The sequence below is a fragment of the Amphiura filiformis genome, chromosome 20 (genome assembly GCF_039555335.1).
Source record: "Amphiura filiformis chromosome 20, Afil_fr2py, whole genome shotgun sequence".
Taxonomy (NCBI): Eukaryota; Metazoa; Echinodermata; class Ophiuroidea; order Amphilepidida; family Amphiuridae; genus Amphiura; species Amphiura filiformis.
The window spans coordinates 47,333,643-47,356,600 of NC_092647.1; the positions used below are offsets into that span (position 1 = coordinate 47,333,643).

The 22,958-nt window shown below is 37.7% G+C and overlaps 1 protein-coding gene across 1 annotated transcript; it reads left to right on the forward strand.

The window, feature by feature from the left end:
* Positions 1-6,707: 6,707 nt before the first annotated feature.
* On the forward strand, positions 6,708-22,188 carry LOC140142353 (torsin-1A-like). The gene is made up of 4 exons (XM_072164322.1): positions 6,708-6,875; positions 9,255-9,430; positions 18,093-18,212; positions 21,900-22,188. Exons 1-4 carry the CDS (start codon positions 6,801-6,803, stop codon positions 22,186-22,188), a joined length of 660 nt encoding a protein of 219 aa, XP_072020423.1. The 5' UTR covers positions 6,708-6,800.
* Positions 22,189-22,958: the final 770 nt, after the last annotated feature.

The window sequence follows — 22,958 nt, forward strand, 5'->3', positions numbered from 1 at the left end:
TGCAGTGTTCAACATTAGAAAATGAATTTGGAGAAAACCTTCTGATAATTACAAACACTCGCTGAGCAGCAAGACCTTCCCTCTAAGCTTTTAATCCGATAAGCTGATTATCTATTTGTTTTCATGAATTGGAAGACATTCTTTGATGTATTACTGAGCTCAATCATCTGAAATTACTGGAGCGTGAGCCATCCAGGCTGGTGGCTCAGCATAGTATTTTATTAACAGAAGGTTTTCTCCAAATTCGTTTCCTAATGATAACTATTACTCGCATAATACATATAAATTAGCAGATTCATGCTTTAGTGCAGAGCACTCATGTTAGATACGTGATTATTGTTGATGTGAACCGGACTGTTTGTGGGTGTATCAAGAATGTTTGGTGTCAAATTTGACACTAAGGTATTACACAAAAGTAATAACTAATCTCTTATTGAGTATGCATGTTAGTTATACAGAATTACATTAAACATGAGATTGTACTGATAACTAAGAAGGATATAAAAAAAAATGCACGTTATGCAATATTATCTGTTAATCAAGTGACATCCACAAGAAAAAAACGAAGACTAAGTGGGCGTCATTATGAATTAGCTGACAATTCCGTATCTAAAAACAGATACTACAAAATGAACAGAAAATGCAATGCGTCATTGCAAAGGTCCAGATGGAAGCCCTGATCGTCCGCTTGTACATGTCAAAACACACCTTGGCTACAGCTGCTGATCTCGGATAACAACATTGGCTGAATACGAACATGCTTTAAGATATTAGGCAGTGCCTCATTTCAAATGTTTAGTTTTAGTTTTGGTTTTGGTTTTGGTCACGTGGCTTCCTATTGTCCTGCCTAACCACTTGAATCATAAGATATCGAACTCATTGTTTCTACCTTTTGTTTAAAACCGAACATTTGTGTCAGTCAGTTTCGGTTTTGGTTTCAGTTTCTTATAAGTGGTGTGAATCGTAAAATTATTTGATTTGAAGTTACCTACTCTAAGTATACAAAAGAAATGTTTAAATTTCGCAGTGCAATATTCACGAGGAGAGAAATCGAGCATGGTAATCTACATTGAAAGACTTGGTTTACAAAACCGAATAAGCCTAAGCTATTTCACCTGTGAAAAAATATAGACCATCGAAATATTTGCATTCGACATTACAAAAGGGGCCACTATTGTAATTGCATAGGTGCTATAAACAAAATCGATTCATGTCCTTAATCCCATGTACCAGAATCGATGGAAGGCCATTATATGACCTCTAATAACCTAATGACTTTTACTGAAGCAATTTTTACTGCAAAAAATAGAAGATAGAGGGGAGAAGAGATTGTGAGTGGTGTGTGTGGGGAGTGTGTATGTGGGGGGAGATAAGGGGTAAGGACAGGGAGAAAGAGAAACAGATGGGAGAGAGCATTAATCAGTTAGCATCCTGGACAACCGATTCTTTTGTTATGCAAGGCTCACTCAGTCATTTAATGAGGCAATACAAACGATCGAATTTGGTGTTGAAATGAGCTAAATTTTTAGTTACACCTTTTCGATGTAAAATTAATTTTCTCGGCCAAATGAAAAGCAATCATTTTCATTTTTTCAGTAAATGTCAGGAAAAATTGTAGTGCTTGATACTGTATTTTTTTTCAAATTCTAGTGTTAAACTTAGGCGTGAAATTTAGTCATTTAGTGTAAGATTTTCGATTTTGATAGGCTTAAACTCTGCCCGCGAGCCTTTTTTGGATCAACCTTTTAGCTTTTCAAAGTAAGATAGTTCGCTAATGAAGGATTTTTCCCAACTTTCTAACGCACATCACCGTGAGCGATATATCATAGTTTTGTCAGAATTTGCGTTTTCATTTCACCATTTTTACTGCCGGCTGACCATTTTTCAAAATCAACGCGTGAAATCTAAGGCTAATACTAGCATTGTGGATCGATATCCTTGGGTTTAATAGGAATACCGGCATGGCTACAGTGTTGCTAGAACTTCAATATAGCAAAGAAATTCCCAGGCCAATAGCGCTCCTACTGATCATGTTTAACCAGAACACTCAATTGGGGATTTGGGCTACCAAATCGCTGGTCGGCAATTTGCTTTCAATGGAAAATTGACCTGGATAAACAACAAAGGAAATATCGACTATTTCTGCTGGTTGCTCTCGAGATAAAAGTACTGAGTTAGACATTTTCGGAGCATGAAGGGAAAAAGGGTAAAACAAAAACAGAAATTCTGACAAAACTATAACACATAGACCCACACGATGTGCCTTACAGGGGTGGGAAATATCTTTCTTTAGCAAACTATATTAGTTTGAGACGCTAAAACATGAATTCCGTAAAAAGCTCGCGGGCGAATTCAAGGCCTATAAAAATCAAAAATATCACACTAAAAGACACAATTTGATGCTTAATTTTAACACCAGGATTTAAAAAAAAAAATGTATATCCAAGCACCAAGTTTTTAACTGACATTACTGAAGAAAAAAAAATTATTGCTTTATATTTGACCGAGAAAATTAATTTCATAGCAAAAAGGTGTATCTCTGAATTGTGCTGATTTTAACATGTATCGATCGACTTTTAGCGCGACTAAGCATTTCTAAAGAATCGGTTGTCCAGGTGGCTGACTGTAATTGGAAGTGAAAAGAGAAGGGGGAGGAGAGATCGAGATAGAGGAGATATCGAATGTAGGGGAGGAGGGGGCCACTTAGGGAAGAGGTGGTTATATAGGTGGGGAGAGGGAGCCCCCTCTTAAAGAGGTATGGGTTGTGCTTACCGGGGATAATAAACTAATTCATAATCAAATCATATCCATGCATCATTTATGTTTCATACAAACAAACAAACAAACCAAGCCCCCACCCCACCCCATCCTTCAATATACGCGCATGTATATGAATGCTAGGCCTAGAACTCGTGAGTGTAATATGCCACCTTCGACAGAGATCATCAACTGTCGTCCGCGGGATAGATTTCCGATATCAATCATGATAATAATTATGTTAGCACAATAGGCTATTGTATACTTCTGGTTATATACCCTATAATGTGTCCTCCCAGCATAATAGTGTTATGAACGCAGACCAGATCTGCTCTACTTTTTAATCCCTTGATTCTTGGTTTCTGAACAAAAGAGAAACCAAAACTAAAGATTTGAAATGAGGGACTGGTATCCACTGACCTTCACTAAAGTAGTAAAGAGCGATATTATAATAATATTATTCACTGATAGTAGTGTGTACATTTATTACAATTTTTTATTTGCTTATATCTGAAAAACTATTTGTATATAAAAAAAAAAAGAGTTTTGTTGAAAATGTAAATATCAACATAAATGGTGCAATAAATGGTGCTTTCATTCTATGTGTATTATTTTATTGGTTTGTAAATATGAAATAAAATTATGTGGAGAGCAGATATAAGCTTATGTGTTACTTAGTTTCAATATTTTAATGTGTCATTCCGACCATTTGACCCAAGTGACTTTAAGTCATATTATATAACGCATACAAAGTTTCTTGTCATTTGATTGGCCAATTACTATTGAATTATTTTAATTAACATAAAATTTATTAACATAAATCCCGAAAAACATAGAAATTCAAAGAGTTTTTTGTACTTCGTCACACAATTATGCATGTTTTCGCTTCGGCAAGTCACCTGCCAACGGTAAACATTGATTCAATGTCATGCACACTGAAAAATGGCCGACAGTGATTATGATTCACACTTAAAATAGCAATTAAAGGCACAATTAGTGATTCCCGCGCCAAAATACGTGAAAATATTCATGATATTTAAAAAAATATTTTAGAAACTGGTTTAAAGCACAGCAGCTGAAGGGAGTATCCCATTATGCTTTGCAGTACCATTAATAGAAATGTATGTGCCATAGAAAATGTACACAAAATCCCTCACTTCAACTGGCTTAAATCAGGGGAGGTTAATACTTTTGTTTGCAAAAATATGACCCCTTAAGTATTGTGAAACTATCCATAGCTCTCAATATCTAAGAGGCTCTTGTTTATCATGTTTATATTTTGTATACATTTGCTATGGGGCATGTAGCTATACTGCAATGCTTGCTGGGATACTCCTTTCAGCTGCTGTGGGTTTAAAGTGAAGGATAAGTCTATAATAACATTCTCATCAGATATTTAGTCGTATGAGAAAATGATGAGAAGAACGAAAACCATATTATAAAATGAGACAAAAATTCGAACGCGTGTTCCTGGACAGCCCCGGCGAACAGCAAGCAATTCACCAAAATATTACCCTTGCTCATGTTGTCAGACTGGTTTTGGTCTTATCACTAGAGTGTGTTGTAAGGTAAACAATGCAAATAAAACCAAACAAACAAGCAAACGATTTTTGATGTTCTGGTTTAGAAAATATCACCGTTAGCGCCTTTAACGGTAATCACCCGGTTAGTCACCATGTGCCATACATAGTTCAAGTGAATGTGTGTAAAATCATGGACTACGTTTGGGGTTGTTATTACTTACGCTACCTTCTGACAGGGATTTATCTATTACCATTCCTAAGATTATTTCAGCCTTATATGATAAAATATGCGATAAATGGTTGCGTATAATATGTGGTGTTCAAATGCTCGCGATCGCCTTTGTTCCGGGCATTTATTGTTGCTCGCATATGACGTCAGATTGGCCTACTCCTGAGTCATGTACTGAAGAATGGATTGCCTTCGACAATTTCACAGGTAAAGTAGTATTCAAATACTAAGATTTTGATACTAAGATTTTTACTAAGCATTTGATCAAGAGCGGAATTGACATAGTAATATTCTAATGTGTCAAGCTATATAGTCTTTCTCATTTTGGCGAGTTTCTTTGTTCCTATCTGATGTGTGGAAAGTTGTTGGATGTTGGTAGGCCTACTATAGTGCGCCACAACAATAAGGACTTTGTGCACACCAAGAACCTAAACACGCGTTCTCGAAGTGCAAATGATCAATTCTGCGCGGGATGCGCATGAGAAGCGAAGTCTTCGGAAATGTAGTACTTAAATTTGACGGGTCCATCTATCCAACTGTTACAAAGCCCCCATTTTGTGTAATTATTGTAATGTAAGATTCCCTCTGTTGTTCCTTTAGGAAGTCCTACAAACTATAGTGACACTTGACAAGTCCTCTGTTTGAATGCTGTATGTCGTTTTCAAGTAATTGAATTTAGCTTAAAAGACCAAGAGTGTTGCCTTTTTTATTTGGAAGTCCCAAAGTAAGACCTAATAATAATGGTAAGTTGGCAGGTCCTCGGTAATAATAGTAATGCAAAGGGGGTTTGTTGTTGTCAGGTGCTGGGTGTTAATGGCAGGTTGCAGGAGACTAAAATACTCTGGGGGCACTTGACACAAACGACCATACGGCCATGCTCCCCCTTCCCACTGTCTGAATTCCGCAGCTCCAAAAGCTGGCTGCTCTGGGTAAAGATTAAAATTTGTTCAATATTCTTGTGTTTTTTTTCTTCTCTACCAGGTCTGCATTACGCTTTCCGTAGCCGCCTTTTTGGCCAGCATATGGTGCAGTTTCAGTTAGAAGATATCATGTCCCGGTGTTGTCACTTAACATTCAAAGGCGTAACGCATGATCGTTCCCTAAGTCAAAAATACCCCCCTATTTTGCGCGGTTTCAAGAACATTTTCGTCATTTTTTACCCCTATTTTATACGAAAACGGGTACAAATTAGCCTTAAAAAAATACCCCTATTTTTTGCATTTCAAGTACACTTTTACAAAAGTACCCCTTTTTTAACATTTCAAGAACACGCTCAAAAACACTTGTTCTGATTCATTGTCTTTTCTGAGGAGAACTAATGAGAAAAATAACAGAAAAATATATACAAATACATCCAATAGGATGCATCATGTGTTTTTTCAACAATGTAACCTTTCCTCCCGGTTTTTTTTGTTGCAAAATAAAGCTTGAATGTGACCAATACATAAACTGACTGACAAAAATTACGAACTCTCAGTGGCATTTGCCACGAATTCCCTCACTCAAACCACTATATTCAGCCCCATCTTTAGATATTTTCAAGAAAAACCTCTAGCTTGCCGGTCACCAAATAGTTAGCGATTTGCGGTTTCCGCCCTGCTGACTACAACTTCAGAAGGTTCAGAAGGAACAATTCCTTTATGATCAGGTGCCATTTCGAAGAGTTTGTGGCCACTGATCTTTGTGTAGAGATCAGTGTTTGTGGCTCGGTTTGTGGGTACCCAGTTTGTCAAGGCTCCGGAGGCCGGGCGTGTCATTAATAAAGCTAATGAAAAAAGTCTCATGGAATCCGCGGCCAAACTGGGTAAGTCCCCAGTGACGTAATCGGTGTAAACAAACCATGAAACAAATAAAACCGAGTCGAGCGTGTTGCTGAATATTTAAGCCGGGATATTAGGAAGTCAAAAAAGTGTCACAAAAGTGAAATCCGGGAGTAAATTGAGCGAGAAATGGTAAGATTTCTTGGGATTTCAACATTATCATGATGATGATTCACAAAATATACCATATTTTCTAATTTCGAGTACACCGTCGTCAAAAACAACCCTATTTTTTAAACATCGCGAACATAAAATGTTCGCGAACATAGTTTAAAAATAACCCCTTTTTTCGCGAAATTGGGAACGATCATGCGTACACATAAATGTTAAGTGACAACACCGGGTATCATGTACAGTTTCTTCAAGGACAAGGACCCAAATCGACCATTAGTGTTATCATTTCATGGTGGAACAGGAACGGGTAAAAATCATGTGTCACGTTTAATAGCTCAAAGCATTTATAAGAAAGGAATGGAGAGCCAATATGTTCATCTGAAAATACCTACACGGGATTACCCACATGAAGGTCAAAGTAGGAATTATAAAGTAGGTGCGATTGAAAACTTTACAATGTTATATTATATCCTTCATTATTAGATTTGTGTTCAAGTATGTCACATGATCTGAATTCTGAAATAAATTACTTCCTCTTCATAATCATACTCAATAGATTAGTTAACCCGGATAATACAATGATTTATATATTATTTCCTTATAACCTCCTCCCTACCCTCGAGTGTTCTGTTAAATTCGGAATAGGCTAGCTAAGTGTCATCTACAAGTGGAAAAGAACTACAGATTTCAACTGCTAATCTGTGGTATCTGTCCACCGCCCCACGCCCAGTCTCCGTCGCCTATGAACATCTTGAAGAAAAAACTCGCATTGTGGATAGTAGCGTGTAAGAAAGTGACAGAGTTCGTCAAGAATGTCGGAGGTCGCCCAAAAATAAACACGCCAAGTTCAGAACAGTTAATATCGGAGAAACAAAACGGTGATAATTCGGCTAATAAATGTAAAAAAATCAGAAATGTAGTTAAACTTCGTGCTCGCGTAGTCAATATAATCAAGACTACTAACTCTCGACAAATAACATCTCAAAAGAAGAAGGTCTTGTGCTAGATAAGGTTAAGAAGGACACTAATAATTCGTGACAAAGGCATGGCCACAGGCATGACCACTTGTGCTATTGATACAGCGGTTTACGAGAAGAAATTCAATGCCCTTCTGCAGGATAAGAATGTTTATGAAAGGTTGAAGAACGATCCTACTTAGAAATAACAGACCAAGCTCATCAAATTATTGAATAAAATTATTGGACAATAGGACTTGTGACTTGGACTTGACTTACACAAAATGACTTGTTACCATCTCTGCATCACTGAATAGGCCTTTGAGCCCACCTGATCTTTTAGCCGGGTTGTTGACTTGGTCCAATTCTGTGACCAACTCATCAACAGATTTAGAGTCGGTAAAGTCAGTAATCATGGTAAGCAGTTTCTCATCAAATCCTTGAATCTGTCCCAATTGATTGGAAAATTGCAGGCGCAGCTTTTTTGGTAGATAAAAAAAATACGCTTGGCATACTGGTATCGACAATCCGCATTTCGGGATATCATTATAGGCCTGAATATTCAGAATCTTGCCTCTATGGTATCAAAAACTTTCTTAAAGTCGTTGGAGGTAATTATCGCTGGTTGGTTGTTTGCCTTAACCGCCTTCAATCAGCCAACGCGGTGCAAGAATGTGCCCCATGACAGTCGTTCTACCAACATGAAACCATTCTGATCTCAGATACTTGTCTATTAGGAACAAAGTGAAGGGTACAGCAAAGCAACAGACACATGAAATAAGATGCGTATGCACTCTGCTCTTGAAGGATTGATGGTGCGCCGTTGTCAGAGATGTCTCCGACTACTCCATCTGCATGATCTGGTAGGCTATTCCAAATGTGAACTACAGTGTGGATGAAGGTCCTGCCAGCAGATATGGTTCTAGAAACCGGTACTGTGAGAGCATGGCAAGGCATGGACAAGCTGGAGCGAGTAGCTCTTCTGACTACAAATGCCTTTGGATCTGGTGGACACAAGCTGGTGTACAGCCTCTTGACGTCTTTGATGGAGAGATGTGATGTTTAGCTCTGTACTTGCTTCGCGACCAGAAGGGAGGAGCAGTCTCATCTTGGTCAAACGGCCCAACTTCAATATCAAGCTTATCAAAAATTGGCGTATCCAGGGTAGCTCTTCAGAGCCCTCATGATTCGACGTAAGTCAAGTCTCACAGTGATTAGGGCACAAACCAAGCACAAATCAAAGGCATATGTACAAACCCTTTGATCACCACAGGTCCTAAGACTTCCCTTCCCTCTGATCGCCAAATATTTAGTGACCACTGCCAGCTTGATTCCCTGGCATATCTACAGTCAGCTCAGAGAAGTTAGGTCATCTTTTTCACATTTGTTTTTAACATAGCAACATTATTCAGGACTCATATTAACACTTAGAAGCTGAGCTAGTCGAAGGGAGTAGCCAGCCTTCTTGGTCTAGCTGAGCAAGGGTAGAAAAATCCTCACCCGCAAGTAGGTAAAACTAGAGTAGGTACAAGACAGAGCGAAGCGATGGTAGCGATATTTGTTGATATATGTTGATATTTGGGACCAGTTGTTGACTTTAGGATCCATGCTGAGGTGCAGAGGTAACATCCCTAATGGGTTCCAGAAGACAAAACGACAGGAAGCTTACGGGTTTAGGCATTTTCAAACCATCAGGAGAAGGCTCCTTGCACATGTTGCATAATTATATTTCTAATACTTAACACGTAAGTGATAAAGGTGTCTCTTATAAAATATTCTTAGCATTTAATATACTCATAAACATTCAATCTTTGTATAAACTGTATGATACCTTTCTGATTTTTACGCTGTTTAGGAGGCCCTGCAAAACGAGATACATTCCAGTGTTTCTGAATGTGCAAGACAACTGTTCATTTTCGACGAAATTGAGAATTTCCCGGTGGGGTTTCTTGATGCAATAAAACCGTACATTGATTATCACGACAAGGTGCATGGAATTGACTTCAGGAAATCCATTTTTCTTTTTCTCAGGTATTTTACGGTTCTTGTAGATGATTTTAATTATTTTGTTTGTATGTTTGTTTTGTATCTTTTCATTTCAAAAGTAATACCAGTCATTTGAAACTGTATATTATTGACAAATTAATATCACTGTTTGCCTCATTGTTTTGTTTTACATGACTCTGGTATGTTTTGTGGTATTTGTAAAGGCATTTAGTTCAAGATACGCGTTATTTTGCAGTTTCATAATTCATTTATTAGTCATGTTGGATTGCTTCTTTCTTTCTTTCTTTCTTTCTTTCTTTCTTTTTTCTTTCTTTCTTTCTTTCTATCTTTCTTTCTTTATTTTCTTTCTTTCTTTATTTTCTTTCTTTCTTTCTTTCTTTCTTTCTTTCTTTCTTTCTTTCTTTCTTTCTTTCTTTCTTTCTTTCTTTCTTTCTTTCTTTCTTTCTTTTATTATGAAGCTAAACTAGGGAATTAGTTAAATGTATGTTAGTTGTATGTTTATGTATTAATAATCTACCAAAAAAACGTTGACAACGTAAAGAAATCAGCAAGTTTAAAAAACCCACCTCGGCTCACTTTTTGAAACTTGGTCCCATTTGTAAAAGGTACTGATTTAAACTTTATCATATTTATATAAATTTAAAACATTTCCAGTCCAGAAGTGTTATGTATCTTTAATGTGCGGATGCGATATTAATTTGTAAGCTTTATGGAACGACCTGAAAGGTATCTTGTTCTTGCACGGTAAGCCAATATCCTATTGTGTTTTGTTTTATAATAATCATGATTAATGATTGAATTAAACAAATAACACGTAGGCTTGTAATCTTGTTGGAAACGCTGTGTTCTGTTGAAATAAAATAAAAACACTGATTTGCTGTTGGTGTTTAAAATGGGACCAAGTTTCAAAAAGTGAGCCGAGGTGGGTTTTTTAAACTTGCTGATTTCTTTACGTTGTCAACGTTTTTTGGTAGATTTCTTATCTTTTTATGAATGTAGCCAAGCAGCTCCAAGCTTGGAAAGTCATCAGGTTAGGATGTGCTCCATAAAACAAATAAAATGAAAAATAGATGTTTGAAGTTGCAATTCTGGATTCATGACAATAAATAATTAAACAAAACTTTATCAGTCGTTTATTTTTAAAACTTGCTTGTCACACGTGACTGTAATGTTAAGAGGCGTACACAATGATCAATATACATTTTAATATATTTTAATTATTCAAGGCAACGTAAATATGTAAAGAAAATGTAAATATGAACAACACACACCCAATGTTGACAATGCCAGAGACACAAAGAGTAAGTCCGATTTAGGCCTACTTCAAGTCGGAACTGGTAAATGCGCATTATATTTAAGCCTATACTACGGAAGCGTCTAAATGCCCCGAGTAGGCAATATAATCGTGTTTTAATGTTTGTGGTTCTTTGTAGCCCTGCAAGGCAACCTAGTTCGATATTCCTAAGCGATATATTAAGCGGCGGTTGTCGGCGATCTTTCGTGGTTTGTGGTTTTCATCAAGCCCTGCCCTCTATCGGGAGCTAATTTATAGTTTAAACTTGTTGGATATCCATATTTCGTGGTTTCTGGTTCTTTGTAGCCATGTGGGGCAATCTAGTTGCATATCCAAATTTCGCTGATTGTGGTTCTTTATAGCCCTGCGGGCAATCTAGTTGGATATCAATATTGAGCGGCAGTTGTTGTTGATCTTTCGCGGTTTGTGGTCTTAATTTGTTGGATATCCATATTTCGCGGTTTGTGGTTCTTTATAATCGATTGCGCGGTTTGTGGTTCTTTGTATCCCTGCCGGGCAATCTAGTTGGATATCCCTATTAAGCGGCGGTTGTCGGCGATCTTTCGCGGTTTGTGATTTTAATTTCCCTTATCAAGCCCTGCCCTCTATCGGGAGCTAATTTATAGTTTAAGCTTGTTGGATATCCATATTTCGTGGTGTGTGATTCTTTATAGCCCTGCAGGGCAATCTAGTATATATCCAAATTTCGCGGTTTGTGGTTCTTTATAGCCCTGTGGGGAAATCTAGTTGGATAACAATATTCAGCGGCAGTTGTTGGCGATCTTTCGCTGTTTGTGATTTTAATTTGTGACAATTTATAATATTTATTCCAAATATAATTTCAGTCTGAGCTGTGAACAGAGCCACTGATAAATGTGTTTTAAATGACGAAGATATCATGATAGTCAGGCATGGTGAAAGCATCTGGATGGTGAAAGTAGGCCCTAGGCCTAGGCCTAAATGTGAATAAAAAATCAAACATGTTTGTTTGATGAAAAAAATATAATATCACAATAGCATGGATGTTCGAAATGGTGTTATTCTTGATTTATGACAATAAATTGGTTAATAAAACATTTAAAAAAAAGGTGGTGGGAAGTTTCGAACTTGGGCAAAACTTCACAAGTGGATTAGAAGTCCATGGCCTTAACCACTTCGCCACGGGGACGTCCCGATATAACGACGTGTGAAAGTGGAGTATCTATTAATATGAATGTATGCTGTGGTCCGGAAAGAATAAAAGAATTGTGTAAAAACTTGATTTTTTGTCTAATGGGATCCAGAATTTGTATGTAGGGTATCCAGGAAATTGCTAGGGTATATTTTGAAAGTGAATCTCAAAAAGTAGTGCGACAGTGACAGCCATGTATGGCTGTAGCAGTGACGAAAGATTCTGGATATCAGTATGATTTGCTATGATTTTACACTAATTTTGGCTATGAAATACCGCGTGAAATAATACAAGAATGTTTGTTTATTATCAAACAATCGGATTGACTGTAAGATTGGTGTAACTTTTTGAATTAATGAGTTATTAAAATATTACACTTTGGACAGTAAATAAGTTTTAGCATGGTTTTAGATATATTTTGTACCCAGCGAAAAATATCACAGAACAATAGCGTTTTGTTTCGTGTAAATATAGTCCGCGGTGCATCTGTTTATTCTTCTTTATCAGTCGTTTTTTTAAAAACTTGCTGGTCATGCTACCGCTTGACTCTAATAATAACCCTAGTCACATTGCAGCATAATTAAATATAATAATTGAATAATAACGTGCACGACATGATAACAGTATATTCGCTGGGTGTCTACAAAACTAAGACCTAAGACCTAAGACCCAAAAACTAAGACCCTATCTACAAAACTAAGACCTACAAAACTAAGACCTACAAAACTAAGACCTACAAAACTAAGACCTACAAAACTAAGACCTACAAAACTAAGACCTACAAAACTAAGACCTACAAAACTAAGACCTACAAAACTAAGATCTACAAAACTAAGACCTACAAAACTAAGACCTACAAAACTAAGACCTACAAAACTAAGACCTACAAAACTAAGACCTACAAAACTAAGACCTACAAAACTAAGACCTACAAAACTAAGACCTACAAAACTAAGACCTACAAAACTAAGACCTACAAAACTAAGACCTACAAAACTAAGACCCTGTCTACATGTACAAGACCTACAAAACTAAGAAGCGTGACCATAATGATTGAATGTGAATCTTTTATGAAAGTTCTCGTCATTACTCAATTATTGCCAATTACTTCACTCAATTATTAATTATTATTACTACTCAATTATAACACCATTATATTAAAGTGTTGAGCCCAAATAGTACCAGCTTACTAGAACAGTTGGCTTTTGTAATTGTAGAACATACTTCACCCCTAATTTCACCACAATGACCTCATCCCAATGGCATTGTTCAATAACCTCAATAAAACAATCACAGTGCAAAATTTGACCTCAAGTTGGAGAGTATGAGTTTTTGTACCCAAAATTTCAAAGGTTATCAATGAATGCACAAATGTATTGGGCTTAAACAACTGTGCCCTGATAAATGAGCATGTTGTGGAGCCTAGTGTATATTAAAGGAATAGATGGTCATTTTATTGACCTTGGTCAGTGCTTTGGTGCTATGGCATGGCAGCAAATAGACTATAGGATAAGGGACTCCCCATCATATATTTTAATAAGGGGGCACAAAGACCCGGGAAAGAGATTGGGTGTAGAGAGGGTGTAGATTTTTCAAATGCAGACCTTTCAGAAGAAAATCTTCATTCTGGCTAAAAGGCTATTGGTACTTTTTATTTTAGACAATTTTTACAAAAAGTTCATGATTTGGGGTATATGACGCCTATGCCAAAATTTATTGAAAATTGTGTAATATTCCTGGGTAATATTTTGCTTAAATTTGAAATGGGCTAGGGTTCGCGGGTCTCCGCCCCCACTCTGTACGGGCCTGTATGTGAGGTTGCAGAGACCGTAGTTTTCTTTGAGAAGTTGGACACAGCAATGTGTCAGAGGTCATGTGGGAGTCATTTATAGAGAACATTTGGTGAAGTTTAAGTAAGCTATTTTAATAACCTTGGGATTTAACAGTAATAAAAGGGGTGAAGTGTATGTAATTAAACCATTTATAAGATAGATATTAATGTCAAGCCAACTGTTAAATATAATTTAATAAAGCTCAACCAATGCACTATTGTCATTATTGTGGCTCACAATCCGGGGGCACTTCACCTTTGGAGGTGACACGTATGTATAAGGGCTGTTAAGACCCCCTTTTTCAGCGTCGCTGTCACCCAAAGACCCCTTATTTTTTTACAAACACATGCTCTGTCACCCGAAGACCCCCTATTTTTCCATTTGATCTATCACCCAAAGACCCTACAAGTTCAAATTGAACAGCAACTTTCATTTATCACTGATTTTGTTACTTATTTTTAAAAAACAAAGAAATTTGAAGCCATTTAGAACTACAAATTCGATTTTCGCGGTTTCTGTGGCGCTGTTTCGGCTCTCACCCAAAGATTCCATTTTAAAAAAAAGGTCATGTTCTCATCGTGACCAATTCCCGGGTGACCAATGACCAAAAATCATGCTCTCACCCAATGACCCCATATTTTTTACATTTTGCTCTCACCGAATGCCCCTTATTGCAAAAGTGCCAGCCCTACACCTATATCCATTTCATATTGAAGTGCCCCCGGGCTCACAATAGACCCTTCACAATTAATTTGTAGCATCCAGTCATGTTTGATATTCAAAAAAAACAAATGAGGCAAGTGTTTTACACACCAGATCTGATCAAAGCTATGGGATTATTCCCACTTGGTCCAATCCCATTTGGTCCAATCCCACTTCGTCCAATCCCATTTGGTCCAATCCCACTTGGTCCATTCCCACTTGGTCCAGTTCCCACTTGGTCCAATCCCATTTGGTCCAATCCCACTTTGGCCAATCCCACTAGAGCCATGTCCCACTTGGTCCATGTCCCACTAGGGCCATGTCCCACTTGGTCCATGTCCCACTAAGGCCATGTCCCACTTAGTCCATGTCCCACTAGGTCCATGTCCCACTAGGGCCATGTCCCACTAGGTCCATGTCCCACTAGGGCCATGTCCCACTAGGTCCATGTCCCACTAGGGCCATGTCCCACTAGGTCCATGTCCCACTTAGGCCATGTCCCACTAGGGCCATGTCCCACTTAGGCCATGTCCCACTAGGGCCATGTCCCACTTAGGCCATATCCCATTTGGACCCGTACATAGGCCTAGATGTACATAAAAAGTTGAAAAGAACAGAAAGGAAAAAATGAGATGATGTAGAAGGAGCAGAATAAGGTGGATGAAAAGGGTGAAGAATAGACAGAGGAAGGAAAAGAGAAGGAATCAGTAGGACAAAGGAAGGAGATGGAGACTGAAGGAGAAGAAGGGATTGTTTGCCAACATAATGCCGGAGACTATGAACAGAAATGACCCATAAATGATGATCTTTGGCTTGTATAATAATTATGTGCATAATCATTCGAAAGTGGCATTTTATCATAGGCCTGTGTAATTTGCATAGTTCGCATTATATTATATAGACCTTTTAATGTTTGCAAATTGTGTGAACGCACATCGTCACACACCAATTTTGCAAGAAAAATGAGAGTATCTTCTATCATGCACGATAAGTTGACGAAAAAAAGATACCCTGTTCTACGTCGGTCTGCCTTTTTTTTCTTCTTTTTTTTTAAATGACCCAAAAAATCACCAAAATTTGTAAATAATTTGCAATTTGAGAAAATACAAATAAAAACTTTTGTTCCTGAAATTTGGGTCGGCATTCATTTGTACAGGTAAAAATTTTTCCCAATTTGTTCAAACTCTGGGTCGGTCGGGCCCGTAGAACAGGGTTTTCTTTTTTCGTTGCCTAAAAAAAAAAAAAAATTGCTCCTTTCAGACTCAAATCAAAATGGGTACCATTAGACTCTGAAAACCAAAAATGAAATTTGTCATCTAAGATTCACATGATCACAACCAAATCTTGCAACAAAAGAAAGAAATGCTCTTTACAATAAACTCTATAACATCCACGATATAGTCATCAAAACCCCCCAAAAATGCATGATAAAGCTCAACACGTACATAACACACTCGTAGATATGTACAACTCCAAATATATCAAGGAAGATGGAGCCTTTCTTGACCCATATAACAAACTACACATGCCTTTTACCAGAAGTCCATAAACCACCTCCAGATAACTTACTCTGCAATGCACATCCTATTATATAGGCCTACTAATTATTAGTCATAATGGACCTACATCCAAAATATCCACATGTCATGACTATTTCTTAAAACTTATAACCTCAAAACAATCTATATAATTACGTGAACGATGCTACTGAGTGCTGACATCATAAACAAACTAGAGGCTAACAAACCAGTCCCACTCTAATATCTCACTAGAAATAATAGTTGGCACAGCTATATACTGAAACATCATTAATCTGAAGCAATAGGTATAGCATGCAAAGCCTTTGAAAACTCCAGGTTAATAACATGTTTTAACAAACCACCAACTGAACAATTTAGAAATCTTTTAAGTCTCGTTCTTGAATACAACACCTTTTTTCAAAAAACATGGCATGGTCATGCATGGGACCCACTCTAGTGCAACTTTATCCAATCTTACATTATATTCTCAATTACTGGATATACTTAGACGACTGTGATCCTATACCAAAGAACAGAAGAACTTAGACAGACATTGACTATCTTTCCGTTCACAAACACTTGTTAGGGGACCTAAAATTATTTTCAGGGCCCCTTTTGGCCATGAAAAATGTATGTCAACCCCATAGAAAATATAGTGTAAACTCATGTTCTGCGAGAAAATATTTTGGTGATTTTTTAATGAGCCTCTACAGACGGATTAAAATATTTAGGACCCACTTTTTGCATCAGCTCCCACCCCCCCCTTACAACTATAGGCCCTACTATGAAAACTAAAACAAGTACTGAAAATGACCAAAAACAAATATTATAACCATAGTGGGACATGGCCCTAGTGGGATATGGACCAAGTGGGACATGGCCCAAGTGGGACATGGACCTAGTGGGACATGGCCCTAGTGGGACATGGCCCAAGTGGGACATGGCCCTAGTGGGACATGGCCTAAGTGGGACATGGCCCTAGTGGGACATGGACCTAGTGGGACATGGACCTAGTGGGACATGGCCTAAGTGGGACATGGCCCTAGTGGGACATGGACCTAGTGGGACATGGCCTAAGTGGGACATGGCCTAAGTGGGACATGGCCCTAGTGGGAATGACCTAAGTGGGACATGGCTAAGTGGGACATGGACTAAGTGGGACATGGCCCAAGTGGGACATGGACTAAGTGAGATTGGACTAACTGGGTCTGGACAAAGTGGGATTTGGACCAAATGGGATTGGACTAAGTGGGATTGGACCAAATGGGATTGGACCAAGTGGGAATAGCCCAAGCTATGCATGGTGAAACTCACAAGATTTGATCCCCCAATGTCCAATTTTACTAGTCCCTTATCTGGAAGTAGGCCTACCCTTGGTTGTCAATTAGCACCTACACAGGTGGTCTCACTTTCTCTCAGGTCAAAAAGCACACTGTACCATAGACTGTGATTGTACTAGAATGTTCATTGTGTCAAGCTATGTTGGGTTTTTTAATACCATATTTCACCAGAAAAGTATCCCCAGTTTCAGTGAAAAATCTCAATATCAAAGAGGAAAATGCCATGTAATTAAATCATAACAAATTATTAAACCATGCAGCACCAATGTTTGAGTTGATCATAATGGTCACAGGTCTTAGTTTTGTAGGTCTTAGTTTTGTAGGTCTTAGTTTTGTAGGTCTTAGTTTTGTAGGTCTTAGTTTTGTAGGTCTTAGTTTTGTAGGTCTTAGTCCAGGGTCTTAGTTTTGTAGGTCTTAGTTTTGTAGGTCTTAGTTTTGTAGGTCTTAGTTTTGTAGGTCTTAGTTTTGTAGACAGGGTCTTAGTTTTGTAGGTCTTAGTTTTGTAGGTCTTAGTTTTTGGGTCTTAGGTCATAGGTCTTAGTTTTGTAGACACCCATATTCGCTATCATGGGGACCAAGCTAAACTAAAAATCAAGAGACGAGATGGCTAAATTATCTAAACATGACAATAGCTCGTCCCACGGCGTGCAATTAATGCACGGATAATACGACATGCACTCGATGAACAGGTATCATGGCTTACGGCACTATGATCAATATTCAATTATGTAAGGGCGAATTATCGTCACAACACTTTCTTTCTTTTATTTGTTCTATACTAATTTATTCTTATATGGTATGTGTTTTATTTTGGTTTCTCCTTACAGCAATGTGGGTGGTAGAGAAATTACACAGATCCTTATGGACAGCAATTCCTCTCGTAATTCGTTGAGAATAAACGATTTTGAAAAAGTAATTGAGAAAGCAGCATTCAATAAAAAAGGCAAGTTAAGAATTCCCAAAATTTTCTACATGACAAAAAGGTATTACGGCTTTTAAATCCGGGGTAAAAAACATTTTGTTTTTGCCTAAAACAGGGAAACTGGTGCCCAAAACTCCATTTGTCGTAACAAATTTGACAGCAGTCCATTTTTAGGGACCGTTCACAAACACTTGTTAGGGGGCGGCCTGATGCAAAAAGGGGGGGCCTGAAATTTTTGACCCTCCTAAGGGGGGGGGGCCTGAAAAAAATGACCACAAATTTTCCTGGAAAAATTAAGTTTATATGCTTTTCGATGGGGTTGACCCATAACTTTCATGTCCAAAAAAAAAGGGGGGGGTGACATTTTTGAGGCCCCCCCTTACAAGTGTTTGTGAACGGTCCCTTAGTGGCCTATGCCTGCAATTTTCGTTCTATTTTTAAATTTACTCATCTGCTAGCATTTGTAATGATATAGTTGGTTTCAGTAAACTCTAGAGAAATAATGTGGATAGTTGTTTTAACATTTTAACAATATCAGGATTGCCGCAGGCGACCTTTAAAGTGTGTAAAAGGCATTGAAAATTGGCTAAAATAGTGCATACATTAAAATTGCGAACAGTAATATCTCTAAGTATCTACACATGTCCCGGGACACAATTGGGCTAATCAAGAAAATAGACACACACAACCCCTATAGAGGAGTTCTGATTTCCGGACTTTTTGTCCACTCAAGATTGTTGGAAATCCAGTCTTTCAAAGTGTCTAAATACCAAAAATCCAGCAAAAAGTAGTTCAAAATCGAAAATTGGCAACTTGAATTCAGTCGTTGCAGGAAGCATACCAGGAAATCAGAATTTTTCAAAAATACATACCGAATTCGAGGACATCTGTAAAAAAGAAAGAGTCTGAGCCTAAACTGGGTATCTGTAAAATCACAACAATTGTTTAAATTGGTGTCAGACTTGTTACAATGATACAGTAACTATACCCCGAAAGCCGCTTTCATTCTAACCCTTATTTTGTTAAAATGCATATAATTATAAACTCCTCAAAAAAGTTTGGAAACTTTTAAAAACGGCTGTATATCAGAACGTTTTTGAAATCTATCTCCATATTGTTCTGTCCTGTCAACAATGACACCTAATTTGTGACGATAACTTATTCCACGGCTAAGTAACTTTCTTTGAAAGAGAGGTCTCAAAGAAAATGTGTCAAACTGTGCTCATCTCAATGCTTTGAATGAATGAGTGGGTTAATGCATGAATAAAAAGTTGTTTGCAGTATATCATTTTCAATGGAAAGTGCTAGGATGATGGGATTAAGGGGGTACTACACCCCTGCCCAAATTTGTGCCTATTTTTGCATTTTTCTTTAAAATTATAGCGCATTGGGGACAAGTAAGATATGTATATTATAGGGGCAAGGACTACAACTACTGCACTGGCAATTTGATTTCAGCACAGACAACAGTTGTGGAGTTACAGTCAAAAATGAGGGAAACCAATATTTGATCAATAAATCAATAACTACTTGCTTTGAGTTGCTGAATTTCAGTACAGTAGTTGCAGTCCTTGCCCCTATAATATACATATCTTACTTGTCACCAATGTACTATAATTTTTGAGATAAATGCAAAAATAGGCATAAAATTGGCCAGGGGTGTAGTACCCCCTTAACAATTCTACGGGTGGAATCAAGTGGATCTCATAGTCAATCTCTCTTGCTGGTCACTTCTTCATAGTGGTTATTTGCAAGAAAGTTCTAATCAACCATGGTTCAATTATCAGATCTGGATAAGGCTCGAGCTATTGGTCAGCTTCAGGCTGGCATACTTTTGGAGTTTCCCGCGGTATGATCTCCAAGCTAAAAGCCGAGTTTCGTCAGACCGGAGATATCAAAGACAGACCCAGAAGTGGCCGCCCAAGAAAAACAACGGCTGCAGAAGACCGGTATATCAGGCTGGCAGCACTTCGAAACCGTTTTTAATGAAACAGTGTGATATTCCTTACTCATGTTTACTGATGCAAAGGGCGCAGACAATGGCAGATTTGGCACATTTTGTTTGAGACCTCCTTGTCTTTCAAAGACAGTTACTCAACCATGAAATTAGTTATGGTCACAAATTTGGTGTCATTTTTGACAGGAAAGAACAATGTTTGTATTGATACGAAACAATATGGAAAGTAGTTCTGCCAGATTTCCATTTGTTCATCATACTTATTGATTACGGAATAAAGCGCATACACGCGATATACAGTAAGCCAAATATTTAAGGTACCAGTTATGTTCACCGCTGTATATCCTAAACAACGACAAATATGTCAAAATTAAAACAAGCAGCCAATACCTGTACTCTTTAGCTATGATTTAAGACCTTATTTGATGAAATTGGGTGAGAATTAAAGAAACAGTAATCTGAAGAAGAAAGAAACGAAATCAAAAGTTGCACTTTTGTGTTCTAATCAATGAAAGCACGACGCCTGTTTTAACGTGCTAATCAATGAAAGTACGGCGATGGTTCTCTTGTTCGAGAACGGGTTGTGTACAAATCAATAGGGCAAGTATGGAGCAAACTGCAACTTTTGAATTGGCATCTCCGTTGGGTTTTTGGATCAACAAATGAGGTCTTAAATTCGAGCTAAAAGATGCAGCTATTGGCTGTTGGTTCCAATTATGACATATATGTCTTTGTTTATGATATACAGGGGTGAACATAACTGCCAAGTGGGCACACCTCACTGACACCTGACGTTGAAATCCCCGGGTGAAATCACGTTGAAATTTCGACGTCGAAATCAATTCTCTCTTTTTTTTTCATTGTTGAAAAACTAAAGAACCACCTTGACAATTAAATATTGCACATCTCTTATATAGCTTCTTGAGTGTTGTTAGTAAAAATAAATATGGTCAGAGAGGTTAGAGAGGAGAAGGCATTTCTGCACGCTGCATCTCTTGCCATACATAACAATTTGCATTTAGGCTTTGTTTGGATTTTGTTGAGTTGCTGTGTTATACTGGAAGAATGTTGTCCATTTGCTGACCGAACTCTCAAAGAAAAACTGAACAAGTTTGATTATCTGTTCAACAAAATAATATACTGCGCCTGCTCTGCTATGGCTGGACCTACTCAAATGACCCGCCAAATGCACTGTACGCATTGTGTCACGAAAACATGGTAAACAGCTTGCTCAGGAATGCGTGGAATGCGAGCTAAATACGCACGTTGTGAACTTGACATTCACAGGGATACTACATAGAGTATGTCATGAAAAGGACATTTATATTTGTTAACATTAACTTAAATTGTTTTCAAAAATCTACATTTTGTGGGACACCCGGTATATAATAAAGAAGCGGACTGATTTTATCCATATGTGTAAAAACCATTAAATTTTTTCTGATAGAAACAACAGAATACGTTCTGTGCATTGACAGTGTTGGCAGTCCATTCTCTGAAAGCTGACCATGTTCATATCATGACATCACTGAAGTCGCCGCTTACAGTTTTTTTTTGCGGAATATCAATTTTAAACAACTTATTTTCTCAAAAAAGGAGTCATTTTCATTGTCCTCATAATATTAACTTGCCAATGATATGATGTTGTCAAACCAAAATATGCCTTTAAGTTGCGATATTTACTTTTTAAGACATACATTAATTTATCGTCACCTGTAGTTCCAAAAAACTCTCTTCTTCATTTCATATAGGTAGTGGTTTTCATCAGAGCCGTTTAATGGATTCTCATCTGATTGGTCACTACATACCATTTCTACCGCTTGAAAGAGAGCACGTCGAACTCTGTATCGAAGAGGAGGGCATCAAAATGGGTCTACCTCCTCTTTCCGAAGAAATGATGTACAAGGTGGTTGAGAATATTGAATTCTGGCCGGAAGATACTCAGAGATTTGCCGTAAAAGGTTGTAAGAATGCCCGAGATAAACTGAAACTGTATGCGTACCAGCACCAGTACAAACGCGCAAGACGCAATGATGAACTCTAAACACTGTAAATTTTGTGCACAATTGAGAGATTGTCCACATCTGATCTATAGTGTACATGGAAGAAGTTGATTTTGTTTCATTAACTTTGGTTTCAAAGCAAATAATAATAAAAACATTATTAAACTTGTTTACAAATGTATCAAGCTATATTTATAATATCACACAAAACTTGAAAGGTTTTCAAAAGTTGAGTTTTGAAGAGATTTATGTGGTCTGCCATAGACACTCCTGTGTTATTTTGCCTGGCTAGAAACAACAGAGGGCGGTCTGAATGTAAACATGTGACATCATAGGTCACCTCATCTATAGAGTCACATCTTTTAGCTATAATTTGCAGGTATCCAGTGCTCTCGAATGTAAAAATTGTTGCGTGATAAATTTGGCAAATGTTCTGACTTTGCACTGAACTGATTGATTGAAAATGCACTCAGTGGAGAGTTTTTAGAGACTTACGTCCGCCCGTTTGTACTTTGTCGTCCAGGAGCAAAATCACACAGGGGCCCTACATAAGGAGTCGTTCACCCCACTACATACAAGATTTGACACCATAGTATGGACCCTCTAGATCACTGCTGGGTCTCAAAATTTGGTATCACTTTTTTCTACAGGTTATTTTATACATGGATGTGTAGTAGCGTAAAACCAAGAAAATAGGACAACATTAAGGGGTAGGGGAAATATAAATTCCAATAACTTAACTTTTACTCATAATAATGAATTTATTTTGGTATGGATATGTAGCTAATTGATTGTTCTAACTTCCTAGTAT

Excerpts from the sequence above, each read along its gene's own strand:
- LOC140142353 (XM_072164322.1), top strand. The coding sequence starts at position 6,801 with ATGGAGAGCCAATATGTTCATCTGAAAATACCTACACGGGATTACCCA. Across the intron at positions 6,876-9,254 it reads GTCAAAGTAGGAATTATAAA|GAGGCCCTGCAAAACGAGAT; the intron begins GTAGGTGCGATT and ends TACGCTGTTTAG. Across the intron at positions 9,431-18,092 it reads TCCATTTTTCTTTTTCTCAG|CAATGTGGGTGGTAGAGAAA; the intron begins GTATTTTACGGT and ends TTCTCCTTACAG.